The following is a 25,893-nucleotide window of genomic DNA, read 5'->3' as shown; positions in this document are numbered from 1 at the left end:
TTAATCCCTGTGGGGAAATTTGTTCTCTGTAATTAACTGATCATGGATGAACCATGAGCAGTAAGCTGCCATTGATATTTCTCATACTGTCAGTTATGCTTTCCTAATTACTCACCAAGAAATGTGATATTTAATTACCAAGAAGGAAATAAGATGTCATATTTGATATTGTAACACACTATTGGTGTTTTATTACAGAGGACTCCATCTGTTTACACCCATGAGATGTTGCAAACTACATTGGAGCGCCTGGCTAATACGACTGAAATGCACCCACCCAGCATCCTGGAGCTATATGACATGAGCCTGACTACACATCAAAAAGTAAAGGCCACAATACTGTCACACTACTTTTGTTGCTTAGTGACATCCTTTCCTTGTCAACAAAATTTAAAAAAGTTTTGGGAGATTTTACTGTGACAATTTACTGTGTTACAATCCATATGAATGTGAAGTTCAGGAACTGGTACAGCTCTACCACTGAGAGTAGTGACAGTGACACTGAACAACAGAAGAGCAAAAAAAAGAAAGTGAGAAAGAAGTTGGCCATTATCACTGCTGTCTGCTGAAATTTCTCCCCTGACAACTTTCATCTTAATAAGAATGAAACCCCAGGGAATCCACCATAGCATTTTATACTTATAAAAATAAATAAGGCCAGCATTTAAATGTGACATGCTGTCTCCTCAGTACAAAGAACCCTCATACCACTAAGATATATGATTTAATGAAACAGTTTCTTATCCTTTGATAACTTAGAAACTCGTACATGGTTTGCATGCAATGCCCTTTTAGTAGAATTAGATATAATATAAAGGATGAAAGAAGGGTATATCACAAGCCGAATGGAACTAAACCTACCACTAGAAAGTATAAAAACAAATACTTTATTATTTCATCATTCATTTCATACATGAGCAATCAGCTGAGGTCATTCACATTGCACCAAAGCTATTTTCTGTAGTCAGCAGGCCTTAATTGATGGGCAGAGGACAGCCAATGTGACTGAATGCTTTGTACTTTCAGAGTCTGAATGTAACAGCAGGCCTGAAGCAGAAAATGCCATCAAAAGGGGAGGAAATGCCTATGAATTTAAATTGGAGAGGTGTAGTGCCTGCCCTCATGTCCTAATCAGGACAGTCTATTTTTGTATCTCAGTCTGTCCACATTTTTGTTGACTGGTCAAATATGTTAATATCACCAGACTTCTTCCCTGCAGGGGAAGAAGGTAGATGAATGACCGGCAAATACTTTTCAAGTCTTTGTACTCTTCAGTCAACATTTTTGACATTGCGTCTTGCGACAATCCCTTTTATTGAGATATACCCATCAAAACAATTAAATGATCGACAAAGAATATTCAAATTATCATTCTCTTTATGTAATACTTCAGTAAGTAAAATATGTATAAGGCATTCCTTAAATAGCGGCCCACCTATTCTGCTTGGTGAGATTACTTGTAATTGTAATGGCCATTTAATTGCTTGGCAGACAGTTAATAACACACACTAGTAACTAAAAACACAAATTATACCTCTTGATATGTAAGTTCTTCAACTTTACAGGTGGTTGCTTAGATTGTCTATTAAATCCCTTGACCATTCAGGTAAATCATGGGTGTTTTTGCTAAGGAATCTGTAAGTATGAGATGTGCTTGACTAAGCGTTTGTCTGCTATTTGTGTGCCATCAGGCATCCATGTTGGATGTGAACAAAACACTTTTTCAACCATTCCCATCCAAGCTGGTTTTCCAAAACTTCACTCCTGGACAGACCTATCATTTACCCCTAGTCCTCTTCAACAATGACAAGGTGTGTCACTGGCTGAATTATTATACTCAAATGTGCTATGCTAATGTATCTATGAAACTGACAAACAAACCAATACAGAGACAGACACATTTACTGCATGTGCAATATGGATTGGTTAGGGGTACATACTTTTGTCATTTGCAAATGTAATTGAAATGTGGAAGAATGTTTTAATATAAAAATAAATCATTCAATTTTCAGTTTAAACAATCCGGAAGTTCATTGTAAGCATCTACTTTGCTCTGACTTTATCCTATGTAATGTATGGATTTTTAAAATAATGCCAGATGCTTTATCTTTATCAAGGTTTCCCGGCAGGTGAAACTGGAGCAGCAGGAGTCAGAATACTTCTCTGTTGTATATTCAGAGGATGCAAGGAACAAAGTTGCGCCAGGGCTGTCTGCCAACTTCACTGTCCTCTTCACTCCACTGGAGAACAAGGTGCTACAAACTGCTTACCTGCACTCACATAGTATACAATTCAATTAAATGAATAAATGATTCTGTAATTTCGGCTGTTGGAACCAAGGGACGATAAAGTAGGGCATTCTGTAAGGAGCCATTCAAGTAATAACTACACCTTAAAGCAACACACAGAAAGGTCTGTAGGAAATGTAATCAAAAACAGATTGCAAGTTGAAATCATATCTTTCTATACTGTCCAATAACATGACATTTACAAATATCCTTATCTAGTGTTCTGCTATATATTCTGTAATTTCCTCTGCCTGATGCTGTAAGTTATAATAATTTTGAGGGTTAGCAAAGTCAGTGTCAGATGTGATTGTCAAAATCATGAGCATGTTTATGTTGTTCTTGTAAAGGCAATGACTGAATATATATTTCCTTGCATTGGGAGTTTATCTCCCATCGCTTCTTCTTTTTCTTCTACATATCTATGAAGGACCATCACCATAGACTGTTTTTTGTGACTGAGAGGGAGAAGTTCGAGGTTCCGATACATGCTATTGGGCCAAGGGCCATTCTTGACTTTCACGATGAGCTCCATTTACCTGTCTGTCAAGTGAAAGCCTCCACACGGAGGACTCAACTTGTCCGCAATACAGGAAACAGCAGATCAATGTTCAAGTTACAGACAAAAAGGTGAGTCTGAAAAATGATAGGCTAATTGGGAAGAGCTGATTGGGAAAAGTTCACAAAACCGAGAAAGGCAAAAACATTTTAATTTAATAATTTTGATATTGTGCGTACCTATTTATGAGATGACTATTTGTTTATTTATCAGCAATCATATGTATCTTTATTTTTTTATTCATTATTCTTGGCAGAAACAGGGAATATACAGATAACATATACTTAAGGTTTGCTTGTGGTCATTTATCAAATTTCAACATCATAAAGTAAGTTTGTTTGCTGTTATGTATACATCCAGTTGTTGGTGATGAGAATTGATAGGTTTATACCATGAGAATTCATAAAAATAATTTCTAAATTTCCATAAGATAATATCCAAAAAAAAATGGTACGCCATGGCTGTGATGATAAAAAATGTCACACATATATTATCTTCTTAATTTCCTCTAACTAAAATGTAAAAGGTAATGTTGAGAAGTTTTTTTCTTGCTTTTCCTGGCAATTCATTTTACACTCCCACAATTAATACAGGAAGATTATACAGAGAAGTAGACTTTGAAAAAGTCATTGTAAGTTTCACACACCCACAGTTTCTGGGTGTGTGTCATTACAGATAAATGTATGAAGCACATAAATGGATCTGATAAAAGCTCTGGAATGATTTTTGAGTTACTTACCAAGTCACCACAGTCTTGTTTTGATAGCATAAATGCACCTGTATCAGTACTATGCACATGTACTATAGCACAACATTTCTGTGATGATGGCCAACTATAAGTTAATGTGGTGATAGCCAGTAGCTTTATTCTATGCTTTAAGAAATCTGCCTCTTGTGATGAACACTGAGATTATTTATCTTTGTCATATCCTTATCTAGCTCAACAAGTGACTGTACTTACTCGGGTGCCTGGGTAAAGGGAGGTCGAAATCATGACACATGATGATGTAATACTATTGTTAAATTTTTTATACTTATTTTTTAATTCTCTAAAATCATCACTATTCTCTTCCAGGCCTTTTTCAGTTACACCTTGTTCAGGGACCCTTGATATTGGTGAGAGCATGCAGTTCACTGTGTATTTCAACCCCTTGACCACAGGAGACCACAAGCAGGACTTGGTGCTGCAGTACCACAGCGGTAGGATAATCAGATTTAAGGATTCATGTCAGGTTACCTAGAACACCCCTCTTACCGGTATTTAGTGTTCATCGGAAAAAAAAGAAACATACAGTATTAATGTAGTACCATTTTCTGTTAATTAACACCATTCACATAGTTTCTTTGTCAACTTTGTGCCTCAATCAAGGTTCAAGATAGGTTATGATTTGTTTCAGGATTATACATCTATTTTTGTGTCATACACGTTCTCACTCGGGCTGATGACCATGTGAAACTCTGTCATGATATCAAACCATAAATGTAATGCCCTTTACACCATTATCAAACACATAAAAATTTCATTTTTTTCTTCATAGTAAAGAGGTTACCAGAGTTGCCTTCTTCCATCTTCAAAACATTCTTAATATCAGATCTGTCTTGTCATTAAAAGGTGTCTACATCTTAATCATACTATTTAATCTGTGTTCTACTCTTATCCGTATTCGTTGGTACACCACTTTAATGGAAAATGTCCCATAAAAACATTGATTATTCTTTTCTGATATGAAGCTTTACAAATTCTAGTCTCATTGTGTCTTGTTCCCTATATACATGTACTCACACACACTAGATAATGCCAAATGATAGAACACAGATTTTTATAGTGTTGCATAATCAGCATTCTTATTAGTATCACAGTACAATTACCAATAGTAGTTTGTACTCGTTTAACAAAAGTTTATTAGTTAAGGATATTACCTATTTGGTTATAGTTAGTTTTAATAGTCAATAATGGCTACTGTAGTCACACATTATATTTTAAAAGGAATGTTAAGTGAAATGACCGACTATGTTCAATGAATGCAGCATGAGTATGCATAGAAAAAGATTTGGGTTGCCCATTATGTATGCATCTCGCCCATTTTTCATAGTGTGTGTTTTCGGGGCCAGTAGAATGGTGACACTCTCATTGTTCTTTTATCACTTGTGTTAATCTTGTGAAATCTTATGTTTTTAATTTTATTTAATAATGACATATAAGACTGTGGCACTCATTATTCCAAAGGCTGAGACATTATAAGATATTTATGTTTAGCATCTTCAGAGATTATTTTGTTTAAATATATAATTTTTCCTGTGTTTTTGTTTTTGTTATTTTTCTTATTTAGTGCATAGTATAAGGATTTTATTTCATTTTGCCCCTCATTGTGTGATTTAAAGAAGCAGAGAGGTTACTTTAACAGCAGGTCTGCAGAGGAAGTCACAAAATTGTTGGAATTCAGCAGCATTAAGTTTTCATAAAGGGATGGTCAGCCTAGTTCCAGAACACCACTTACTACCCATCAAGAAATGATCATTTTTAATTTAACACCTTTCCCTGTCTCCTCCACTCTCATGTATGTTTTAGGTCAGCATGCCTGAAAAAAGCTTGACTTGGTCCCATCGGAGAAATAAGTATAAGCTGACTGAGGTAGCTTATTTGCATATGAGCCAGTGCGTTGATGGTGTCACTTTGCATGTTCATCATAACACTCAACAAAAGTAGCAGCCACATCTTTATTTCCCCATTTCAGTTTAAACGAAGTTAAGCTTTAAAAAGGTTAAAGGTGTGCCAAGCGCTTTTGATTATTCCCCTTTAACAAACACGTACTTCCTCAATGTCCCCTGTCTTTTTCATCACAAGTATTACATTACATTGCATTACATTTGGCAGACGCTTTTATCCAAAGCGACTTACAATAGAGGACATAGGGACTGCAAATAACACTTGCAAATACAAGATGCAAGTACTGATTTGCATGAAAAGATAGCCATCTCCAGGAAAGCGCTGAACCATCTGCTTTGACAAGGCTATAGAACCAAGGGTACTTCAATGTAGAGCTTTGTAAAAAAGCACCATGCACATAAACACAAAGCAGCAGGACATAAACATTCAGGCTTAAATTCAAGTAAATGTTCATGTACACACTCACACACAAACAGCAGACCTGCTGTTTGAGCCTTAATCAAAGACAGCTAAGGGGGTTGAGAAGTTCTCACAGTGTACATAGGGAAATTATGAGAAGAGAAAGTATGTTGGGGGCTTGAGAACTTTGGGGGGGTACAGTGATGATTAAAGCTTAGCAATAAGCTGCAACTCACCCTGTCTGTCACCTGCTGTCATAGCATCCGGATGCTGGGCGATAATTACTTTTCCCGCTGTAGTTTCCAGTTCTTAGTTCTTTCCCCCTCATTTCCTTCTATCACTCATCCATCATCATCTATGTTCTCTTTTGTGTCGTCCCCTGGAGCTGATGATATCGCGACACAACGTAGACTGTGTCTTGAGGAGAGCCAAAGTAAAGAACTAGTCACGCTGCCAAGCTGTGCCAGGCTTTCTTTTTTTAATTTCCAATCTCTTTCTCTCTCTAATTGACCCATTGAAAGAAATTGTGGACAGTTTTTAAATTGTGATTGGTATTTTGATAGGAAATACATAGTAATTGTATATATTTTTCAAGCTACATTCTTCATAGTTTTTATTTTTCCGCCATCACTCTGGACTTAGTCAGGTTATTGATGTTGTGGATTATGTTCATCAATTAAGTAGGTCACATTAGGAGTTTTCAGGTCTTCATGTTATTTAGAAATAAGGTGTCTCGGGCCCAATTAATCACTTCTGGTCACTCCTGGGAAAACTCTTACTCCTATCCAATTGCATTTAGCAGATATTTGAACTTTATATAAAATGATCATTGCAGAGGTATTTTTGATTTGACATCCAGTTATATTGTATCTTCTCTTCCATTTTTTTCCTTTGGCATTGTTATCAAATGTTTGATGTTGTTTGCTAGTTCTACGTTTAAAGAAGTCCTTGATCTTAACCTAATTAAGCAGAGGGTGCAGACAAAATTTTTCTGACAGATGTCTTCTTTATGACATCTTCTTGACTTGTAAAGGTGTATTAGAAAATGAATAGTTATGTTGGTGTTGTGTATGTACTGCACTCGTTTTGTTATTTGTTATGGTGTCTTTAGCTTTTGTTGTCATGCAAAACCCTAGTCTTTGTAAAACGCTAATCCGGTCATCTCTGATCATTGTAAAAAATGTTCAAACTGCAAAATGTCAGGTCTTCTCCTTTTTTCTGTCCTGAATTGGCAAGCAATAAGTGACATATCAGGTGTGTTTTGCAAAACATACCATTGTTAAAAGCCAAAATATAGGTATTTAATATTTAAATACAGATTACTGTGACATTTTAAGCTACAATTTAAAATGTTCTGACTAGTGTATTTGTTCTTCAATACAGCGATTTTAAGGACCCTTATAACTTCATTGAATATCCTTGGGCTGTGTGCCAGAAAGCAAAAAAAAACTTACACAAAATGTTGCCGGATACCCCTAAAGAGCAGCACACCCAATCCCCCTGAGTGTGAGTCTTCAAGATTTTACTTATTATCCAACAGAGCAACAATCAATCCTACTAGTAATTTAGTACTAGAATAACCCCACATTAGAACTGAATAACCAATGGAGATTAAAAATGGTAAAGGACTTCATTTTGATATGTCTTGGCTGAAAAAAATTACCCAAAGTACTCAAAACTAAAATTTGTATTAATTCCCCTCTGGGCTCATTGAGCTTGATTTCTCATAAATGATACATTCCCTCATGTCACTTTTTGTGTAGGTTTCATTTTTAATATTAATGACGTATTATATGTGATGTAATGTGTACTCTGGTTGCAATAAGCAAGTAGGATCACCTGAGCTGAGGAATTGAAAAGAGAAGAGAGCCAGTGGTAAACTTCAAAGCCTTTCAATCCTGGCAACTTTTGAACTATGATAAATCTATAAATATTGATTAATCCAAATGAAAAAAAAAGTTGCGTATGGGTTTTCATTGTGTGGTTTGTAGATCATACCTGTGGTAGAAAAGGGAACTTATATGAAAGAAAAATCAAGCCATCTGTCTGACATGACTTTGTGGATCATTTGGACACTAAAGGTCCTTCTGAATTAAGTGGAAACAAAACAGACACATACACTGGACCTTGATTTTGGTGGTTTTATACAAAACAACTATCTTTTTTCTACTATTATCTTTAGCCATTTTCTCCTGAGAGAGAATTATGTGATGGCACACCCTATTTTGTAGACACTCATTTAATGTTGTTTAATGTTTGTTTTTTGCTGTAAGAGGACATGTCTTTTCTGATATATAATATCTTTGGAACATTTTTCTGGAAAGCTACACTTGGTTTAATTTATTCTGTTGAATCCATGAATCATTTCTTATAGCAAAGGTTACACTTTTTCAAGCTGATGTACTTCAAAAGAGATCAGTTGTCATTGTATTATATTTCATGTCTGTTTTCATGGTATTTGTATTGCCTTTGGATTCAAAACCAGTTGATAGCTAAAGACCACTGAACATGTTAGTGTTGGTATTCCTCACTGATATTATTGCTTGAGGAGTCCACTCAAACACAACACACTTATTTAGCTTTTGGGTCTCTTTTTTTTTCTGTCACTCTTGCCCTGTAACTTGTGTCCCAAAGCATCATGTAAACATAATTCAGAAAATACTCCTTCAGTCCATGTGTATATTTTTAATTGTCCAATTTGTTCTGGTTCTTTTGCACAGGTGAACATGTATATATCAGCCTCTACGGGTCTTGTGAGGAACTAAACATCCATTTTGAACCTGACCTTGTCCTGCTCAAAAACACTTACATCACCTTCACTAACACACATACGGTGTCCCTCAGAAACATTAGTGAAATCCCTCTTCAGTATTACTGGACTGCATGGTCAAGCCAACAAGAAGAGGACCAGTGCAAATTAAGGTACATACAGTATCCATGCTGACAGCACTAATTAGCATGTTTGATTTTGCCTTTTTTGACCTGCTTATGTGGACACTTAATTAGCTCAGTAATACTACACATGGATGTGCACACACATGCACAAAGATGTTTAATCAGGCCACTGTATCTGGGTACTTGTACGATGTAAGATCAGTGTGTCTTGGAACTTGTACTATGTAAGATCACCTGCACTTTTCTACATTCCACAAAGGTATATGGTGCCGGAAATAGCTCACATGTCATTTACTTCCTATTGGCAGCTCTTTGTTCTACCCTCGCTTTGCTTTCTTTAGACCTTCGTGATTTGTTTTATTTCTTATTTCCGCTTGTCTGTCTCCAGCGATTGCTTAGCACTCCAACAAAAGGAGGAGGAGAAGGAACGGTTTAGTTCTCAGAGCGAATCAATCCACACAGCCAGTCATTGTGTCCCAATGCTCTCCAGAGCAATCCAGGAATGCAGAGGTCAGGCTGCAATGGACCGTTTGCTCAACCTCTCAGACAGTTGCATATCAATCGAGCCAATGGTTTGTGCTTTTGGCTACATTTCATGCCTCTTGTTTGTAGTCACACCACCCTTTTTTTAGAAAATAGTAACATGGTACAGCATACAAATGTACAAATGCTGTGAAGCCCACTGCCACAAAGACTATTTTTGTATTTGAGCATAGAATAAAAATGAGCATGTCTGCCTTGGAGTCTTCAGTACAATAATATTTTGATCTGTTTTCTAACATGATTTAGGTGGGTGAAATTTGGCCGAACACTACTGCAGAATTCACCATTGTCTTCAAGCCTGAGGAGGCAAAATTATATCAAGAAACCATATATTGCGACATCACAGGTGAGTTTCTTGTAAGAATAGGATTTTTTAAACATTTGTCAATAGTACCAAGTTAAATGTTAAGGGACATCACTCAGATTGCAATCAGTCACTGGTTCCATTTATAAGTTTAAAACCTTTTTAATTTTTCCTGCATGCAAGCGTTAGCAGAATGCTATTTCAACAGTACTCCTTCATCATCTTCTTCTTTGGGCTTTGCTACATTGGATCATCTGTTCCCATTTTACCCTTTCCTTTGCATCCTTCTATGTAACATCCACTAACTGAATGTCTTCCTTCATCCCACCCCCATTTCTCCTTTGGGCTTCACCTCTTTTCCTCCTGGCTGACAATTTTTTTTTTTCAGTTGCGTGACTTGTTATATAATACATGAATATCGTTTTGAAACACAAGGACTGGATTTTCTTTTTAGTAATGTTGACAGAGGATCAAATGCAAAGTAGAGGGCCCCACTCTCCCTTATAATTCAAAAACACTCATCATTAGTTTTATTCCTCAGTGAACCGGACAGGGGATTCCTCCATTACACTGATAAGATTGACTATATATATCATATATGACCCACATCTATCTGTGGGTCACAGTGGTGTGGGTGGCAAACTGTTTGCTGTCTGTTGGGTTACGAAAGAAGGGCATTTTTTCGAACTTCTGAAATTTTACAGTTACGTTCCTCCTTATGTATCGATCATTGTTTGGCATAAGGTTACTTTTTATTTCATACAATGCAGTCCCCAATATATTCTTCCCCTCTAAGTTGTAAATTTTGTAAATTGTTTTTTGGAAATGTGCATGTGGCAATGTGTCTCTGGAAATAGAAACCTGTTTTACATGAATTTCCATGTGATGACCTGTTAGGTCCAAGTCAATTACAACTAGACTAGAACCCACTGTACACCGTATTTCTTTTTAGCTTAAAACTTATTTTTTAGTATATCTAATTATTGTTTTTAGAATTCAAGAGTTTAAACCATAAAACTATAGCATTCAGCACATCTCTGACAATTATCTTAAGTGAAAGTAACTGATAAGTGATTATACAACAAACTGGGTTGTTTTACGCCATTTCGACCCATCTTTCTGTTATTGTCTGCTGAGAATATTCTCACAAGGTTGCCTGTGTTTTTATGTAGGACAGGCATCTCGTCTTCCTTTGACAATCAAGGGTGAGGCGATGGGACCTAAACTTCAGGTTAACTATAACCAAATGGAAATGAAAAATGTTTTCATTGGGGACATAGACTGTTATGAGGTAAAAAAAACTAAAGCAGCGTCATTATATATCTATCTATCTATCTATCTATCTATCTATCTATCTATCTATCTATCTATCTATCTATCTATCTATCTATCTATCTATCTATCTATCTATCTATCTATCTATCTATCTATCTATCTATCTATCTATCTATCTAGCTATCTATCTATCTAGCTATCTAGCTATCTATATGTGTGTGTGTGTGTGTGTGTATGTGTATGTGCGTGTGTTTGTGTGTATATATATGTATGTATGTATGTCTGTATTTGTATATGTTAGATAACAGTAGTAATGTATTGTTTATCACTAAATCTGTATACTTTTTCAGGTGCTGTTATCGAATATTGGGCTGATTGATGCTCCATTCACACTGTCAAGCCCCGACACCATATTTGGTCGGTGTTTCTCCTTCTATCCTAAAGATGGTCTTGTCCCTTCTGGGGCTTGCCAGACTGTCAAAGTCACCTTTCACAGTTGCATATTGGGGACCTTCTCTGAGAACCTGCTGCTAACTGTCAAAGGGCAGAGTCATCCACTTATCATAACCTTCAGGTGATGTTCAACATAGATTGAATAGCGCTTTATATTCAGGTTTACCTAAGCAAATTGAGACAAATTAACTCACTCCGTGTTAAAAAAAGTAAAACAAGTTGTACTTTTATGTATGTATTTATGTACATTACCTAAGAACATTAAAGGTGTGGGACTTGACTATATTGGTAAAATTATTGTGTTATTCTTAGAGGAATACGTGAGGAATGTTTTTCCTTTTTTTCATTTTTCAGCATACCCAAAGCATATTCAATAAATAATGACATTAAGGTACAGTAACAAAATGTAAATCCAAAAAGATTAGGGGGAAAATTGCTCATACAACAGATTTACATCTTCAGTTACATTAAGACTGATTTAGGAGACCTATCACACATCTGATGGCAAGATTTCCCCAGTTGAGGGAATAGCAATTACAAAAGCTGTTGTGTTTTTTTTTGTAATTGCCATCACGGGACATTTAGGTGAAATTATCTGTCGGATCTGAACGAAATGCAAAGGCTTTTGGTTGGGAAACGTAATGCAAGGATGACCACACTCGCAAAAATATACTTGTTTGCAAAATCCATTTAGTCTTTTGCATTGGTCAGATAATTTGACAGTTGATTTGTTGTAATCCTGTGGTCTGTTCTCTGATTAAACAACAATAATTTGATGTCATACTAGAAATCAACAGTGCTTTTTCTAATGTTGGTTGAAAGAGAAGAAAAATGGGCAAAATCAAGATGCGCAAAACTCAACTGAAAACAGCTTTTGGAATTTTGAGCCACACGACACAGGATTGGTTAATTTATTTTTCTAAAATGATCTGTGAAAAATAAAGATATTCTGTCAGTGTGTCTGAAGTCTAGGGGAAGACCAAAGAGAATATTAATGGATGTACTGCAAGAGGACATGAAGTTAGTTGGTGTGAGAAAAGGGGATACAGAGAGTAGGGTTAGATGAAGGATGTTGATTTTCTGAGATGACTCTTGAAGGACCAGTCAAAAGGGAAAGAAGCCGTCTATCTGTTTTCAAGCTAGGGTCTAGTATGTATTAGTAAATGACACTTGTATATCTGTATTTGATGACCGGATCCTGGTGTAAAATAGAGCAGAGTGTGATTTTTTTTCTGTTTCTTTTTTAAACTTTTTTTCTGACAGTCCATGTGTGTTTTTATTTAGGGGCTGCGTCATTGGTCCAACATTCCACTTCAATGTTGCAGAGCTCAATTTTGGAAATGTAGCTTTTGGTGAGAATCAATATCACTGTTACACTACAATTTCTGCACGAAATAAAGCTCTACTGTTTGCCGGAACAATTTCCCTCCAGCACAGCCGCCTCCCTTTTAAATTTATTTCTTTTCATGTCTGTCATAAATTTTGGTCTAATCTCTGTTTCCCGTCATTAACTTATCTCTCTTTCTGCACAGGTTTCCCTCAATCTTCCAATTGTACGCTATTTAACACTTCCTTTGTACCTCTGACCTTTGCCCTGCGTGTTTTGGGTGATGGCACAGGGGATACCAGTGTGTCTAGTGCCAAGCAGGTCTCTGAGTTGAGCATTAAAAATTGGCAAGGCAGCGTTGCTAGAGATCTCCGTGAAAAGCCAGTAGAGTTCATTGTTAGTCCGGCTTCAGGGTCTGTGCGTGCCATGTCAGATGTCACCATTACAGTTAAGTGAACTCATGAAGTACTTCAACTGTTCTAGTAATGTATTACAGGTATTTGTATATAGCTTGCTGACTTAATTACAAATTAAGGCAATGGAAATCATGAACTTTTGTATTTTCTTCTATTAATACTAAAATCATGACCAAAGTTATTTTGTCTCTGTGATTCTGTGTTTTCATATTGCTTTTGTGCTTTGTATAAACAGGTGACTTTGTGCTCCAACACAGTTAAAACTTACAGGGTGGCTCTGGTTGTAGATGTTGAGGGTGTTGGAGAGGAGATCATGACTCTGCCTATCAATGCCAGGTCAGACATACATACACAAATGAATGTAATATCATTAAATTTACATTTTGAAAAAATAATGATGTATATGTGAGGAAAATGCATGAATTATGGAATGCTTATACCTGTACAACATCATAAGGGCACGAGAAGCGGAGAAAAAAATTGGTGTCCACCTAAAAACTAGTCAGGCAAGTTACAGTAGAAGGTGGGATATATTAATGTATTAATAATTTATCCTTTGTTAATCCTCGTGGGGAAACTCATTCTCTGCAATTAACCCATCATGGATAAACCATGTCTTGTCCTATTTGTTTGTGGCTGCCATTGACCAGCGCCAGGGGAGCGGTTAGGGGTTCAATGTCTTGCTCGACAACACTTTCAACACACTAGGAGAAGCCGGGAAAGGAGCCAGAAATGTTTGTTCTAAAGATGATTGCTCTATCTCCTGTGCCACGCAGCTTGGAGGTAGTGCATAGAGAGTGTGTAATGCACTTTCCCTGCTGCTCTTCTGCATAAATATTGAAACTCCCTAAGCCTGATCGTCACACAAAATGTCCATGGATACCAATTCTGAATTACAGCAACCATTGATCAAATCCTCTGTCGATAACATCAATCTTCATGCCAAGAATCAGCAAAGAATTGACTTACTATGCCACGTAACCAGAATGTACAGCAAGAACATAGGAATATCAATTACACCAGATGAGTGTGTCTCAGATGGTCACTAAGAGAGGAGATGATTAGAATGGAAAGGGAATTAATTGTGCAAAGGTACCATTTTAGATGGCCATTTTAGGGAAAGCTACTAAATCATTTGAATCCCACAAACTTTTCTACCTGGAAAAAGCAGCTACATATCAAATATCTGAATTCCTAAATCCTATCGCTAATTTCACTTATGAGTGAGTTGTTGTGTAGCAACGCACGTCTTGAATATCTTTTGGTAAACAGTTAAAAATAACAAAATTTGTGTCAACCCCCCCCCCCAAAAAAAAAAAATATATTCATGTGTGTGTGCATAGTGCAAATACATTTTCCTTGGCATCAATTAATATATTGAATCTTTTCATGCATCCATAACCATCATACATTTTCTTCTCCATTTTGTTCCTCCATCCTTGTCACCACGAGTAGGTGCATTGTTCCTGAGATTGTGGTGGAGACTCCAGTATTGGACTTGCAAAGTTGTTTCATTGATCATCCTTATGAGCAGACTGTGCGGCTGATCAACACCAGCAGTCTGCCTGCATGCTTTGGCATGCTGGAACAGGTTAATAAGGCATCTATAAGGGGATGGGGATAAGGGGTTGGAATGTCATAAAACAGCAATATAAACATGATAGCTATGACGTCTTCATACATATGGTATTTATAGTAAGACAATTACTTTTGTGCAGGTCATTACAACAAAATAATTTGGCTTTTACACCTGAATATATTTTTTACTTGCTTGTATTTGGAAAAAAAAAAAAAAACAATAACCACTAGTTCCTTGCTTGTCTTGAAAGCAAAAACAATATGACTATTTGAAAGGCCACCAGTCAAAGACTGTTGGTTCTGGCCAAAGTTACTTTGGATTACCTCAAAGGTCCACCATTGAGTGATCTTGATGATCAAAACAGTGACAAGTATGAACTGAGTAGTTAAACAGAATACATGAGGACAATCATGAAAGACTGAGATGACAGCAGGACAACTTGTATTTGGAATCTGCAGCTGATATCCAAGCCCAGCAGCCCATTAAGAGCAATGACAAGTTTGAGGAGCACCAAACCAGTTAAACTATAATACCTGCAGAATATATTTACTATAGTACATAATGATGCTGAAATAAAGTCTTGTCTCTTCCAACTTCTAAGGAACATGAGGAGAGTCCATCATTGATTTTTGGCAGTTCGACACCCAGGGGTTTAATTTTTCCACAGAGTTCATTTGAACTTCATTTGACTGTGCGGGCCAAGACTGTCGGAAAATCTTTTCATATTCTGCACGTTGCTGTGTTTGGCAGTGTTAACCCTCCCTTGGTCAGTATGGGCTCTTTATTTCATGTATAGTTGGTCGAAGAGTACTTGCATACTGATGCAGTTGAGATATTTTTTTATTCTTTTTCTGAAGGCAAGCGTAGTGTTTTGTCTTATTCAGTAGATTTAGTGAACTAATCCCTCTCTTTTCTGTTTCAGGAGGTTTACTTGTCATGCAATGGGAAAGGTCCAGCGGTTCAAATTCAAAGTGGACTCCTAGATTTTGGGAGAATCCCAGTTTTGACTGACACTACTAGAACCTTGAGCATATCTAACAAGGCACCAATATCGGCTCGATTTACAGCTCGCATGGTATCAAACACACACCAGCCAAGAATCAGTTCTAAGTCATTGCTTCCGTTGGCAGTATGGCACATGACAATAATATATAAGTAATTTTGCTCACCAAAAATGAGATGAGCTTCAGCATTTTGTAAAGACCACTTGTATTTGGTATCTACTCATCACCGGTAGACTTTTGTTCAAAACTCAGTGTCTTCCTTTGCTATGTGACTAATGGATTTTCAATTCATTTGGACATATAATTAATGAGTTGATAAGTTCAGCTCCCTTTTAGTTCTTGATTTAATTAGTCCTTGATCGAATTCTGCCTCTATCACTGGGAAACAGACAGGTTTTCTTCAGTCTAGAGCGCTTTGTACTATCAACCACTTGGAGGTTGACATTTTGTAATTTTGAGACATAATGAATTAAATCAATGAGACACGTGGAAAATGGAACACTGCTCAACTCAAACTGCTGTTTGTGTTTGCCATTTGTAATGTTTCAGTGAAACAAAAATGCCAATTCTCTTTTTTATTTGCATTTAAAGGAGCCCATGTCCTTGTTCAGCAGCATTTTGTCTTTGCTCCTCAATTCACATTCTACCAAATTCATTGTTAATTTAATGTGTTTAAAAAAACACACCCTCTCTAGATAATGGGAAAATTTTAGGCGACCATTTTACTTTTTATTGCACTCATTGTATGCTGTATTCATCTCTGAGGTCTATGGAAAATTGAGACCAGATTTCAATCATATTCACTATTTCGCTTGCCTCTCGAAAGCCGGTCTGTGAACACCTCATCAGTGTTGCCTGATATCGAAAGGGAATTAACACAAGTCCTTTGTCAGCATAGACAACTGTGCACACACAGGCAATGCAGTATAACTGCAGTTGTGTGACCCTGTCCTTTCCTCTTACACAGTGCTGAAGGAAGAAATTTCACTTCTGTGCTGTAAAGTGTCAATCAATCCAAAATTTCAGACTTATGTTACATCTTGCTTAATAGGCTGGCTGAGAACCACTCAAACAGACAACATGACTAAAGAACAAAGATTTTGATGAAAGTATCCTTCTAATTGGCCATCTGTGGGAAATGAACTAGCACTGTGAAAGGTACACTGTAGATATTTATATTTTAGAACCCTGCAGAGAAGCTGCATAGCACTGAAGTCTTGATCGACAAATTAATATGCTAAACCCTTTTCTAAGAACACCTATCTCTTATATAAGTCTGTTGTCGACCAAAGTAATGCAATGTGAAACCAATAATGCAAATAACTGCAGTGCAATATATACATTCTAGATACCAAACTGTGGTATATTCCACTTATTTTGTGAATAAAAATAATCCTACTTGAGTCAGAAGCCTCAACCACTAAAGATTCAATTTAAAAGAATTATATTTTTTTTATCTGAACAAAAACTGGCAGAACCAATAATGCAGCTGTAGTGCAGAATATAGCATGCTGATTTACTGTTGATGGCCACAAGCAAAGACTTGGCCTCTTACCTCCTCTGACACTTGCTGATTTTAAATGCAATGAATGCTGATCAAGGCATTGTAGTTCTACAGAGTCTGTAATAGCCACTATTAAGTCCAGCACTTTTTCTAGAAACAACCCCTACTATGTTTTTCTGATTATATATCTCATTTTTTGGCACCTAAATCAGTCAATGCTTAGATATTTCTGACTTCTGCAAGACCTTTTCTTGAGGTGCAGCCTTTTCCAGGGAGTTTTCTTTTCTTTTTCTTAACTTTATTTTTAAATGAATCTCTTGCTTATTTGTTGCAATTATACATTCAATGCATTTTCTATTTTAGTGAGCCAATGCAAATGTGAAGAACTATGTTAGATCCCTTTTTCCCCTATAACTTAATAATCTATTGTTGAATAGAAAGTGACGGTGCTCAAGCTCTCTCTGCATTTGTACAAAGAGTAGTCTCAGAATGCCAATTACAAGTTTATCATCCGCATCCATCAAGAAAATGGCTGTATAGAACATTGATCTTAACCTCTGCTTGGTCAGATGCAAATACAGTACTGTGATTAGACTGAAAGGCTGTTTGGGAAGACTGCAGATAAATTTAAGATTAACCTTAGGTTGATCATTTATTTCGGTTATCTTAAAACGGTGCCATAAAAGTAGACAAAAACATGAAATTAACATTAGATTCATCTTTATGTTATGATTTTCTTTGACTTAATTTTAATGTTCACACTTGCATATACATCCCATACAATTGTTTTAACACAAGTGGGTTAGCATTGCATATTATTTGTCTTTATTATTATAGGTACAGTGTCTGAGAATATGAGTGAACATTGCAATTAGAGGGTTAATTACAGACATCCCAAGTAGTTTATTCTTGACAGAGATTATTATATTTTCAAAGAATGTGAAGAAATATTGTTCACTTGATGCCCATTGACATCTTGTAATATTACAGCATTGTCTTAACAGCCAGGTTTCTACCCAATCAACATGTACAGTCTGCTTGACACACAGTACTACACAAATATTTTTAATCATTTTTTTCCATGTCATATGTACATGTCATTGACCAGGGGCACTCCTATACACACACACACACACACATATATATTTATATATATATATATAAATGGAATGGGGATTGAAGTCAATGAAAAAGGCATTTACATAGGCAACCAGAAATAACCAAAGACAAGCATTATTTGGAAACAAACAATGTTTTTCTAAAGCTTAGATGGTAAGTTTGTGTTTTGTTTCCTCAGAGGCAAGAACAGTCCGTTTGGCATGTTGAGCCCATTGAAGGGGAAGTGCCAGCACAAAGCCAGTTTGATCTCAAGGTAGTTGGACACCCGAAGGACACACTCTTTTTCCAGGACAAACTTGATGTGTCCATCCAAGATGGTGAAATGCACACTGTCTCCTTGGTGGCAAAAGGAATTGGAACTACGATTGTCAGTGACAAGCCTGTATCCCCAATTCTTGACCTAGGCACATACTTCAGGTAGATTGGATATATTACAGTAATGAATGACATGGTAATACTGAAAACGTGTTACTGGTAATACAGTTTATGTTCTCTGTATATTCCATAAGCCATGAGCTGTGCCAGTATCATTTTAAGCTGACCAACTTTGGCCAACGCACACAAAGGTTGTACTGGAGGACTGATAACTCCTTAACCTCAGCAAAAACCTGCATAGACGAAAACTTTCCAAGTCAAACCGTCCTACCCCCGATCACTCATGCAAAGAATAAAAATGCTGTCCCCTGTGGATCTCCCGTGTCATCTGTATCAGTCAGGCCAGTGTTCAGAATCAGTCCCTTTCGTGTGGAGCTTTTTCCTGGCAGCTCAGTTGACTTGGTGCTAGAGGGCTCTTCAGGCTCCCCAAAGGTAAACTGGCTTTGGACATGATCAAAAATATCTATTCTCATTCATATAGGTATGATTCCATGGAAATTTTTACTTTAAACTTTTATGTAACATAAAACACCCCTCCATATCAATGCATTGTTCTTTAATAGGTTGTAAAGGAGCGTCTCCTATGCGTTGGCATTGTGGGACGCCAGAGCAGTTATGAGCACATCATGTCTGTGGATGTTACCTGTCGCTTTGTGGATCCAATGCTGAAAATTTCTTCTAAGCAGCTGAAGTTCTACATGGAGAAGGTGGTTAAGGAACTGCAAGCAATGCTGTGTAATTTTATCACTGTATCATTTCAGAATTGCAAATAAACAATGTCCCTGTTTTGTCATTGCAACATAATTCTAATTACAGTGTCATCAAATTAAATGTAAAACAAAGTGGTTGTGCATTTTTACAAATCTTTATAATGTAGCTGTAATTAAAACCTCTTGTTCCTGCCCCATACAAGTCGTCCTATGGCTAAGTAATTGTTTGTGTCTTGCAGGTCCCAGGAAAGAGTCTTGTTCCACTCTATGAGAAGTTAGTTTTAAAGAATGTCTCACCTGTCTCTCTATCATTAGAGCTCTCTCTTATAGCGCCTTTCTCTATATGTGAGACCCAGGGAGAGCCCAGCACTGCGAACAGTAAGGTAACCAATGTGTGACCTCTCATATGAATACGTTTATCAAAATAGGCAATTTTTTTTTAAAAAGTAATTTCACCATCTGGGCTGGAATAAAAAGCAAACTAACAGCTGTATTTTTCTCCCAGGTTGTTGTTTTAGGTAACAGGAAACAAACTGAATTGTGGATATGTTTTGATCCGGCTTACTGTCAAGATCCCGTTTCAGAAGTTGTGGATGAGGTAATGGTAAATGTTTCATTTAAAAAAATTTTTTTTTTTAAATCTCAAGCTTTAGTTTCTTCTTGAAGATGTCAAAGTTGTGCATGAAGCAGTACTCATCAGCATGTTGGGAAATCAATCTGATACTAATAAATACGTTTAGATTATTTTATTCAAAAAAAAAAAAAATTCTCTTAACTTACATGTCATTATGTAACTCTTGGGAGCTCAGGTCTGATGTAAGCGAAGTTCAATTTTAAGCAGAAGCAAGCGGAGAAAAGCTCAGATCCACTGCAATTAATTCATTTTGGTATCCATAATGCCTGTATTTATGATTTAAATTCATTATAGAATGCTTACTCCCTTGACAAACTTTATAGATCCTTCATATATGCTACCATGGACACCCACAACAAGACTTGGTGGAGCTACATGCTGAGGTCCACTTCCCCAACCTCCATTTCTCCATCACTGAAGTGGATTTTGGTTGTGTGCTCAATGGCTCAGAGACTCGCAAAGAACTTACCATTACAAATAGCTCTCCCCTGCCTGTTTCCTTCCATTGGGATTGCCTAGTGGACTGGAAAGAATGTGCTTTCAGGTATATTCAAACAGACACCGATTCAAAAAAGTCAAACTGTGACGCCGCCATATCTTACATTTTAATCCAGGGGAAAGTAGACTGTGATAATGCTACATTCACACTAATGAATTAACAATTGACACCAAGGGCCAAAAGGTACCCTAAGGATCCTACTGTTGGGAACTTTCTGGTGGGTGCCTTGTGGCCACGCTTTGGCCCCTGAACCCTGGTCAGACACAGCCTGAAAAAAACAAAACAAAAAAAACAGACAAACAAGAAAAGTAAAGCAAAAAACGCTGAGCTACTATTTTGTGTCTTCAGCACCTGCAAGGAGAGGCATTGCCATGCGTTGCTTTGTATTTCAAGCAGCAGGTAGAGCTGAAGACCTGAGCAAGGCCACTATGTAGCAGACTGTTTGCTTAAGACTGAAATATGAACTCTCCGGCAGGTGAAAACCACTGAGCGGATACAACTATACAACATTTGTCACTCTCAACTGCCTTCCACTTTCATCTTTTGGTATTCTCCCCTGTTGCTCATCCCCTGCTCTTCACAATAGGGGTTTCCCTTCCATCTTTTTATTGTCATTTCTTTTTTATGTCCTCTCTTGCTCACCTGACTCTTTAACCCGTGTGTCTCCTTTCTTACAAATCTTTATCACCCCTCTCTTGCTTTGTAATTCTATCTCGGGCAATCCTGCAAATCAAAAAGTGGCCTCTCCTCTGTGGACCACTCTGTGTTTGCTCATATAACCTGTGCTATCATGCCATGCTCCGCTAATTACATCCTTGTCAGTAATTACACCATTCGCTTTGAGACTAGTTTCAGCAGAAGAACCTGCTTTCATTCATCTGCCCCCACTCGTGGATTTTCTTTTTTTATTGTAAAATATCCTCATAATACATTATGCATATAATATCACATCTTACAGTGCTTCACCTACAGTTTTTGCCTCTTATCAAAAGCCAACTGGTCACATAAAAGGATTGTCATAGATTGAACGTACAATAATGCCCCCTGCTGGCTGCCTTACTGCCCACCACATTATAGGCTGGCACCTAAGTTGTACTGCAGTCATGGTACTCAGACGAATGTAGGGTTGAGAGAGCAGGGTTGAATGAACCTTTTCATGTATACATGGCCTCAAGCTTTCTCACTCACACATATGCATGCACATTTGTCTAATGATTGTGAATTAATATTGTCATTGTTGATGATGGCATTTGAGATGGCTTCACTCATAAATCTTCTTCATTCTCTTCCATGTTTATTCAGCGTTTCACTGCAATCTATCCTGACCTGTTTCCTGCTGCTTGCCTATTAAAATACCTTTTAATTATAGAACACTCTGTTTAATTAACTTGATGGATGTACCCAGACTGATCCCACAGGGAAGGAGAGGGTGAAACAGAAAGAGAAGATGAGTCAAAGTTTTTAGGGGTGCATGCTAAAACCTTCTACTTTCTACAGTGATATACTGTATATTCCAACAGCATAAGGCCGCAGGATTATCATTTGGCTGATTATTCTTTTTTACAATTCTTTTACTTTATCATTATATGGACATCTCTGTATAGATCAGTTTTATTTCAGCAGACTAAAATACATTTTCTTTCATATTCTCAATCTTCTGTTTTTTTCTCCCCCTACCTCTGTTGTCTGATTTAAATTGAGACTAAATTCATTGCATTTGACATAAATGTTACCTGTGTTAACTATAATGACGAAGATACTTATTTGTCATCCACAGCTTTTGTAAGTCAGAGATGACCAATTGCTTGTTAAAAGAAGCAGTGGAGCAGAAAAATCCAGTAATTGAGACCGAAAGCAAGAGGGGTTTCCCTAGAAGAACTGCTCCTCCCTTGTTATCTATTCACCATCACACGCCCGGTGAACATAATACCCCGTGCTCTGCATGTGTGGAGGAGGTAGGCAAATGATCATAGGTAAACAAATCCGGTTTACCTCAACTTGTCAACTGGCTGTTGGAAAAAAACAACCTTCCCTATTTCCATGCTGCATTTTGGACAACACATGCCACACATGCATATTTTTTGTGTATACTACACAATGCAGATCTTTTTGTGTGCTAGTAGACAAATTTTTATTGTCTGTTGCAAGTACATTGTTTAAATATTATAATCAAATCTTTCACCATGCTAAGTGATGTGAATATGACCCTCTCTCACCATAAGAATAGCCTTTCCAAATGTGTCAGTGATCAAAAGTTTTTCCCCTGTAAACATTTTTGATATACGGTATTCATCACCAGTGGGGAATATTTAGTAAGGGGTTAGACATACAAGTTCTGCTGGAGAAATCATTGCTCAATTAGATGATTGTTTGAAACAGTTATGTAATCTTGTTAACCTTCTCCAGGCAGATGTTGCAGATTTGCGACAGCCAAATATCAGATTTTTCCTGCAACTACAACTTAATTTGAGCCTGAGAGGGTTAATGATATGTTACAATTACAGTGTGTCTTACTGAACCTTTTGTCTTTTTTGATTTGAAGGTATTTGATGTGTTGCCAAGATGCGGTCATCTGTTACCTGGGGAGCAGCAGTTGGTTGCATTCTACTTCTATGGTCACCACTATGTCAGTAAAGAATTGGTAGCACAGTGTCATGTGGAGGGTGGGCCAACATATGACATTATGCTCAAAGGAGAAGCATCGGAACTTAGTTATCACCTGGATTCAACTATTATTGACTTCGGATTGCAGGTATAGATCTACCTGTTTGCACAGATAGACGTGGGGCTAACTGAGCCTTACATTAAGATCATACTTAGCTAATAAAAATGTGGATAAAAGAAGGATAAGGTTCACTGTTGGGGTTAGCTAATGATTAATTAAGGAAAGGCTTGAGGCACAAGTGACAAGTAACCTCTTGGTTAAATTTTTGCCCTCAATGGGCTTTGGTGACCTTTTTGAAATATAGCTTGTCCTTCAAGTGTGTCAGAAGATGTTTTTCAAAACTCATTCGATCCCTTTAGAATAACACCCTTTTTGGTAGTACCGGTAGTTATTTTTTGAATGTTTTGATTTATGTATATTCATCATGTTTTTATATCAACATATATAATTTAGAACATGAATAGTTTACTAATCTGCTGTTATTTTAATGCTCTGACTTTAAATGTCATTATATAGTTTAATTGGGCTTCCTAATTCCCAGGAAGCCATTCAGACCAGTTCAATTCAGGACAGGGACATATTGAATATAAATTGCTAGAAAGTTTTGTTTAATAATCTATATTTGTAGTTATACTAGGATCTTCTGGTAATGGAAGACAGCGAGCCTGATTAGCATTTGCCGTTTTCTGACAGTCTGGTAATGTTAGTTCTGTTATAAAACTAAAAATGACAGAAAAGCCAATCCCACATTGAAAAAAACTCTTCACCCTCTCATGAGCTATGACTTAAATACTTGATTACAGTTGCAGATTTTACACCACACCAAAATGAATAGTTCAAAACTATCCTTTAACATCCAGCATTATTCTCAAATATAAAAAGAGTATTAAAAACAAATGCTTTGAGTGTGCTTTGATTCAGTTTGTATCTTTCTTCTTTTTCCAGCATTTTAATCACATAGGGGATTCTGAGTTGACCTTGAAGAACACTGGCAAGGTGGGCTTTAAATTTAACATTGAACATCTTCAAAATGAGCAAGAGCTGGACGAACATATGGTGGCAGAAGGTCACAAGCTCAAACCCGGCCAGTTTACTGTAATACCCAACAGTGTGAGTTGACTTCAAGACCATTTCAGATGCAGGGTGGCATTATACAAGAGTGCTGATTTTTAATCAATTTTATTTTTATTTGTAAGGGCTATGTTCATGCAGGCATGGAGCAATGCCTGCATGTGCTCTACCATCCAGGGATCCCTGAAGTGTATGAGAGAAAGTTTCAACTGGTTGTGGCTCACCTACCACCACAGGAAATCACAGTGGTTGGAGAGGGGGTGTTCCCAAGAATCAGCCTGGATTTGCCAAGAGATCTATGTACATATAGACATGCACGATTATACAAACATACACATTTTATCTTTACACATTCATGCAACATATGAGACAAATTTTAAACCTAAGGATACAGTAGTGTGTTTTTTTTTCTTTGAACAAAAATCATATACTGCAACTAAAATAGACAGCTTTAGCACTATGTACCTATATACAAGATATTTTTTGGCAATTGTTGAGACAGTGCAATTTCTGCCTGACTCAGATATAGAAGAAAATGCTTAACACATAAGGGAGTAGTTTATTGATTAATGGAAAATTAGAAACTGAACCCAGTTATTGAGACAAACAGATGCCTGAATATGACTTATTACATTTATAACAGAAAAACACAACCGCAGGCATACATTCATATTTGATATTATTATCTCCTTACAGCAGATGAGTGCTACAGAGATGTGATGCATCAGGCCACAGCAGTGGTAGAAGCCAATAAACCCAGATGGAAGCTTATGAATGGAATTGGTGGAGGAGAAGGAACAGAGACCGACAGAGCCTTCACAGTCAGTGACTTACATATAATGAAAATATTTGTATATCCACAAAAAATTATATTTTGTATACACTTGCTCAAGAATCCTTATACTTAATATTGGTGCTCATACAATATTCAGTTTTTAGGGTTATTATGTACATATTGTGACCATCAAAATATGGTGTTCATCATTGTGCTGTTGACAACCAGACATTTTCATTGAAGTTCTTCATTAGAAAGCATCAGAAAAGTAATGTACTGCAATTAGTGGGGAAACTTAACATTTTTTTATTTGGAGGCTGTGATCACATGTTGGATGGTGGGGACTACTCTCTGGATAGATGATTACATGAACCTAAACAGTATGATTTTACAAAACCTAAACCTACTCCCTGACTTAAACCACTTGACATTGTTTTTGCATTGTGGGGATGCTTGCTTCTTTTTTAGCTTTTATACTTTTACTTTTCTGAAATTGAAAAGGTACACATTTTATTGAAGATAAAGACATTTCTCTCACAAACTGTGAACAGATTGTGAGAGAAAAAAATAAATGTATTAATTATCGATCTTTCATTATCCATTTTGTCATTGCTTTCTTTAACTTTTAAATAGTTTTCAGCAAATTAAAAGTGTTTATTCACTATTTATTCTGCAGTATGAAGAGCTTCTTCATTTGGAGATTGACAGAATACTCGTCAAAGAAAATGCTCTAGCTGTGACAAAGAGCCTGCCAGGGCTCAGAGACTTACAAGGTTCTTACAGAAAATGCCATAATTTAAGCAAGTAAGTGCGTGCACGTACACACGCGCACAC

At 36.8% G+C, this 25,893-nt stretch overlaps 1 protein-coding gene across 1 annotated transcript in view; it reads left to right on the top strand.

Moving 5' to 3' along the window:
* Positions 1-225: 225 nt before the first annotated feature.
* The window catches only part of LOC147224961 (axonemal central pair apparatus protein HYDIN-like), a 54,204-nt gene continuing 28,536 nt past the window's right edge, over positions 226-25,893 (top strand). Inside the window, exons 1-28 of the mRNA XM_086163675.1 lie at positions 226-324; positions 1,692-1,811; positions 2,118-2,252; positions 2,716-2,915; positions 3,920-4,044; positions 8,632-8,833; positions 9,195-9,378; positions 9,596-9,695; positions 10,826-10,944; positions 11,279-11,502; positions 12,666-12,733; positions 12,914-13,155; positions 13,360-13,460; positions 14,580-14,715; positions 15,305-15,469; positions 15,626-15,778; positions 18,509-18,747; positions 18,840-19,137; positions 19,269-19,412; positions 19,655-19,798; positions 19,921-20,013; positions 20,373-20,593; positions 22,326-22,503; positions 23,091-23,300; positions 24,159-24,323; positions 24,410-24,584; positions 24,981-25,021; positions 25,700-25,863. Of these exons, the coding sequence (XP_086019801.1) occupies positions 226-324; positions 1,692-1,811; positions 2,118-2,252; positions 2,716-2,915; positions 3,920-4,044; positions 8,632-8,833; positions 9,195-9,378; positions 9,596-9,695; positions 10,826-10,944; positions 11,279-11,502; positions 12,666-12,733; positions 12,914-13,155; positions 13,360-13,460; positions 14,580-14,715; positions 15,305-15,469; positions 15,626-15,778; positions 18,509-18,747; positions 18,840-19,137; positions 19,269-19,412; positions 19,655-19,798; positions 19,921-20,013; positions 20,373-20,593; positions 22,326-22,503; positions 23,091-23,300; positions 24,159-24,323; positions 24,410-24,584; positions 24,981-25,021; positions 25,700-25,863 (4,445 nt within the window). The remainder of the gene's footprint in view (positions 325-1,691; positions 1,812-2,117; positions 2,253-2,715; positions 2,916-3,919; positions 4,045-8,631; positions 8,834-9,194; positions 9,379-9,595; positions 9,696-10,825; positions 10,945-11,278; positions 11,503-12,665; positions 12,734-12,913; positions 13,156-13,359; positions 13,461-14,579; positions 14,716-15,304; positions 15,470-15,625; positions 15,779-18,508; positions 18,748-18,839; positions 19,138-19,268; positions 19,413-19,654; positions 19,799-19,920; positions 20,014-20,372; positions 20,594-22,325; positions 22,504-23,090; positions 23,301-24,158; positions 24,324-24,409; positions 24,585-24,980; positions 25,022-25,699; positions 25,864-25,893) is intronic.

The sequence above is a fragment of the Fistularia commersonii genome, chromosome 17, assembly GCF_037954325.1.
Source record: "Fistularia commersonii isolate RoL2024-O1a breed Wild chromosome 17, RoL_Fcom_v1.0, whole genome shotgun sequence".
NCBI lineage: Eukaryota > Metazoa > Chordata > Actinopteri > Syngnathiformes > Fistulariidae > Fistularia > Fistularia commersonii.
Note: the sequence above shows the minus strand (reverse complement) of the source record. Positions and strands in the feature narration are given on the sequence as shown.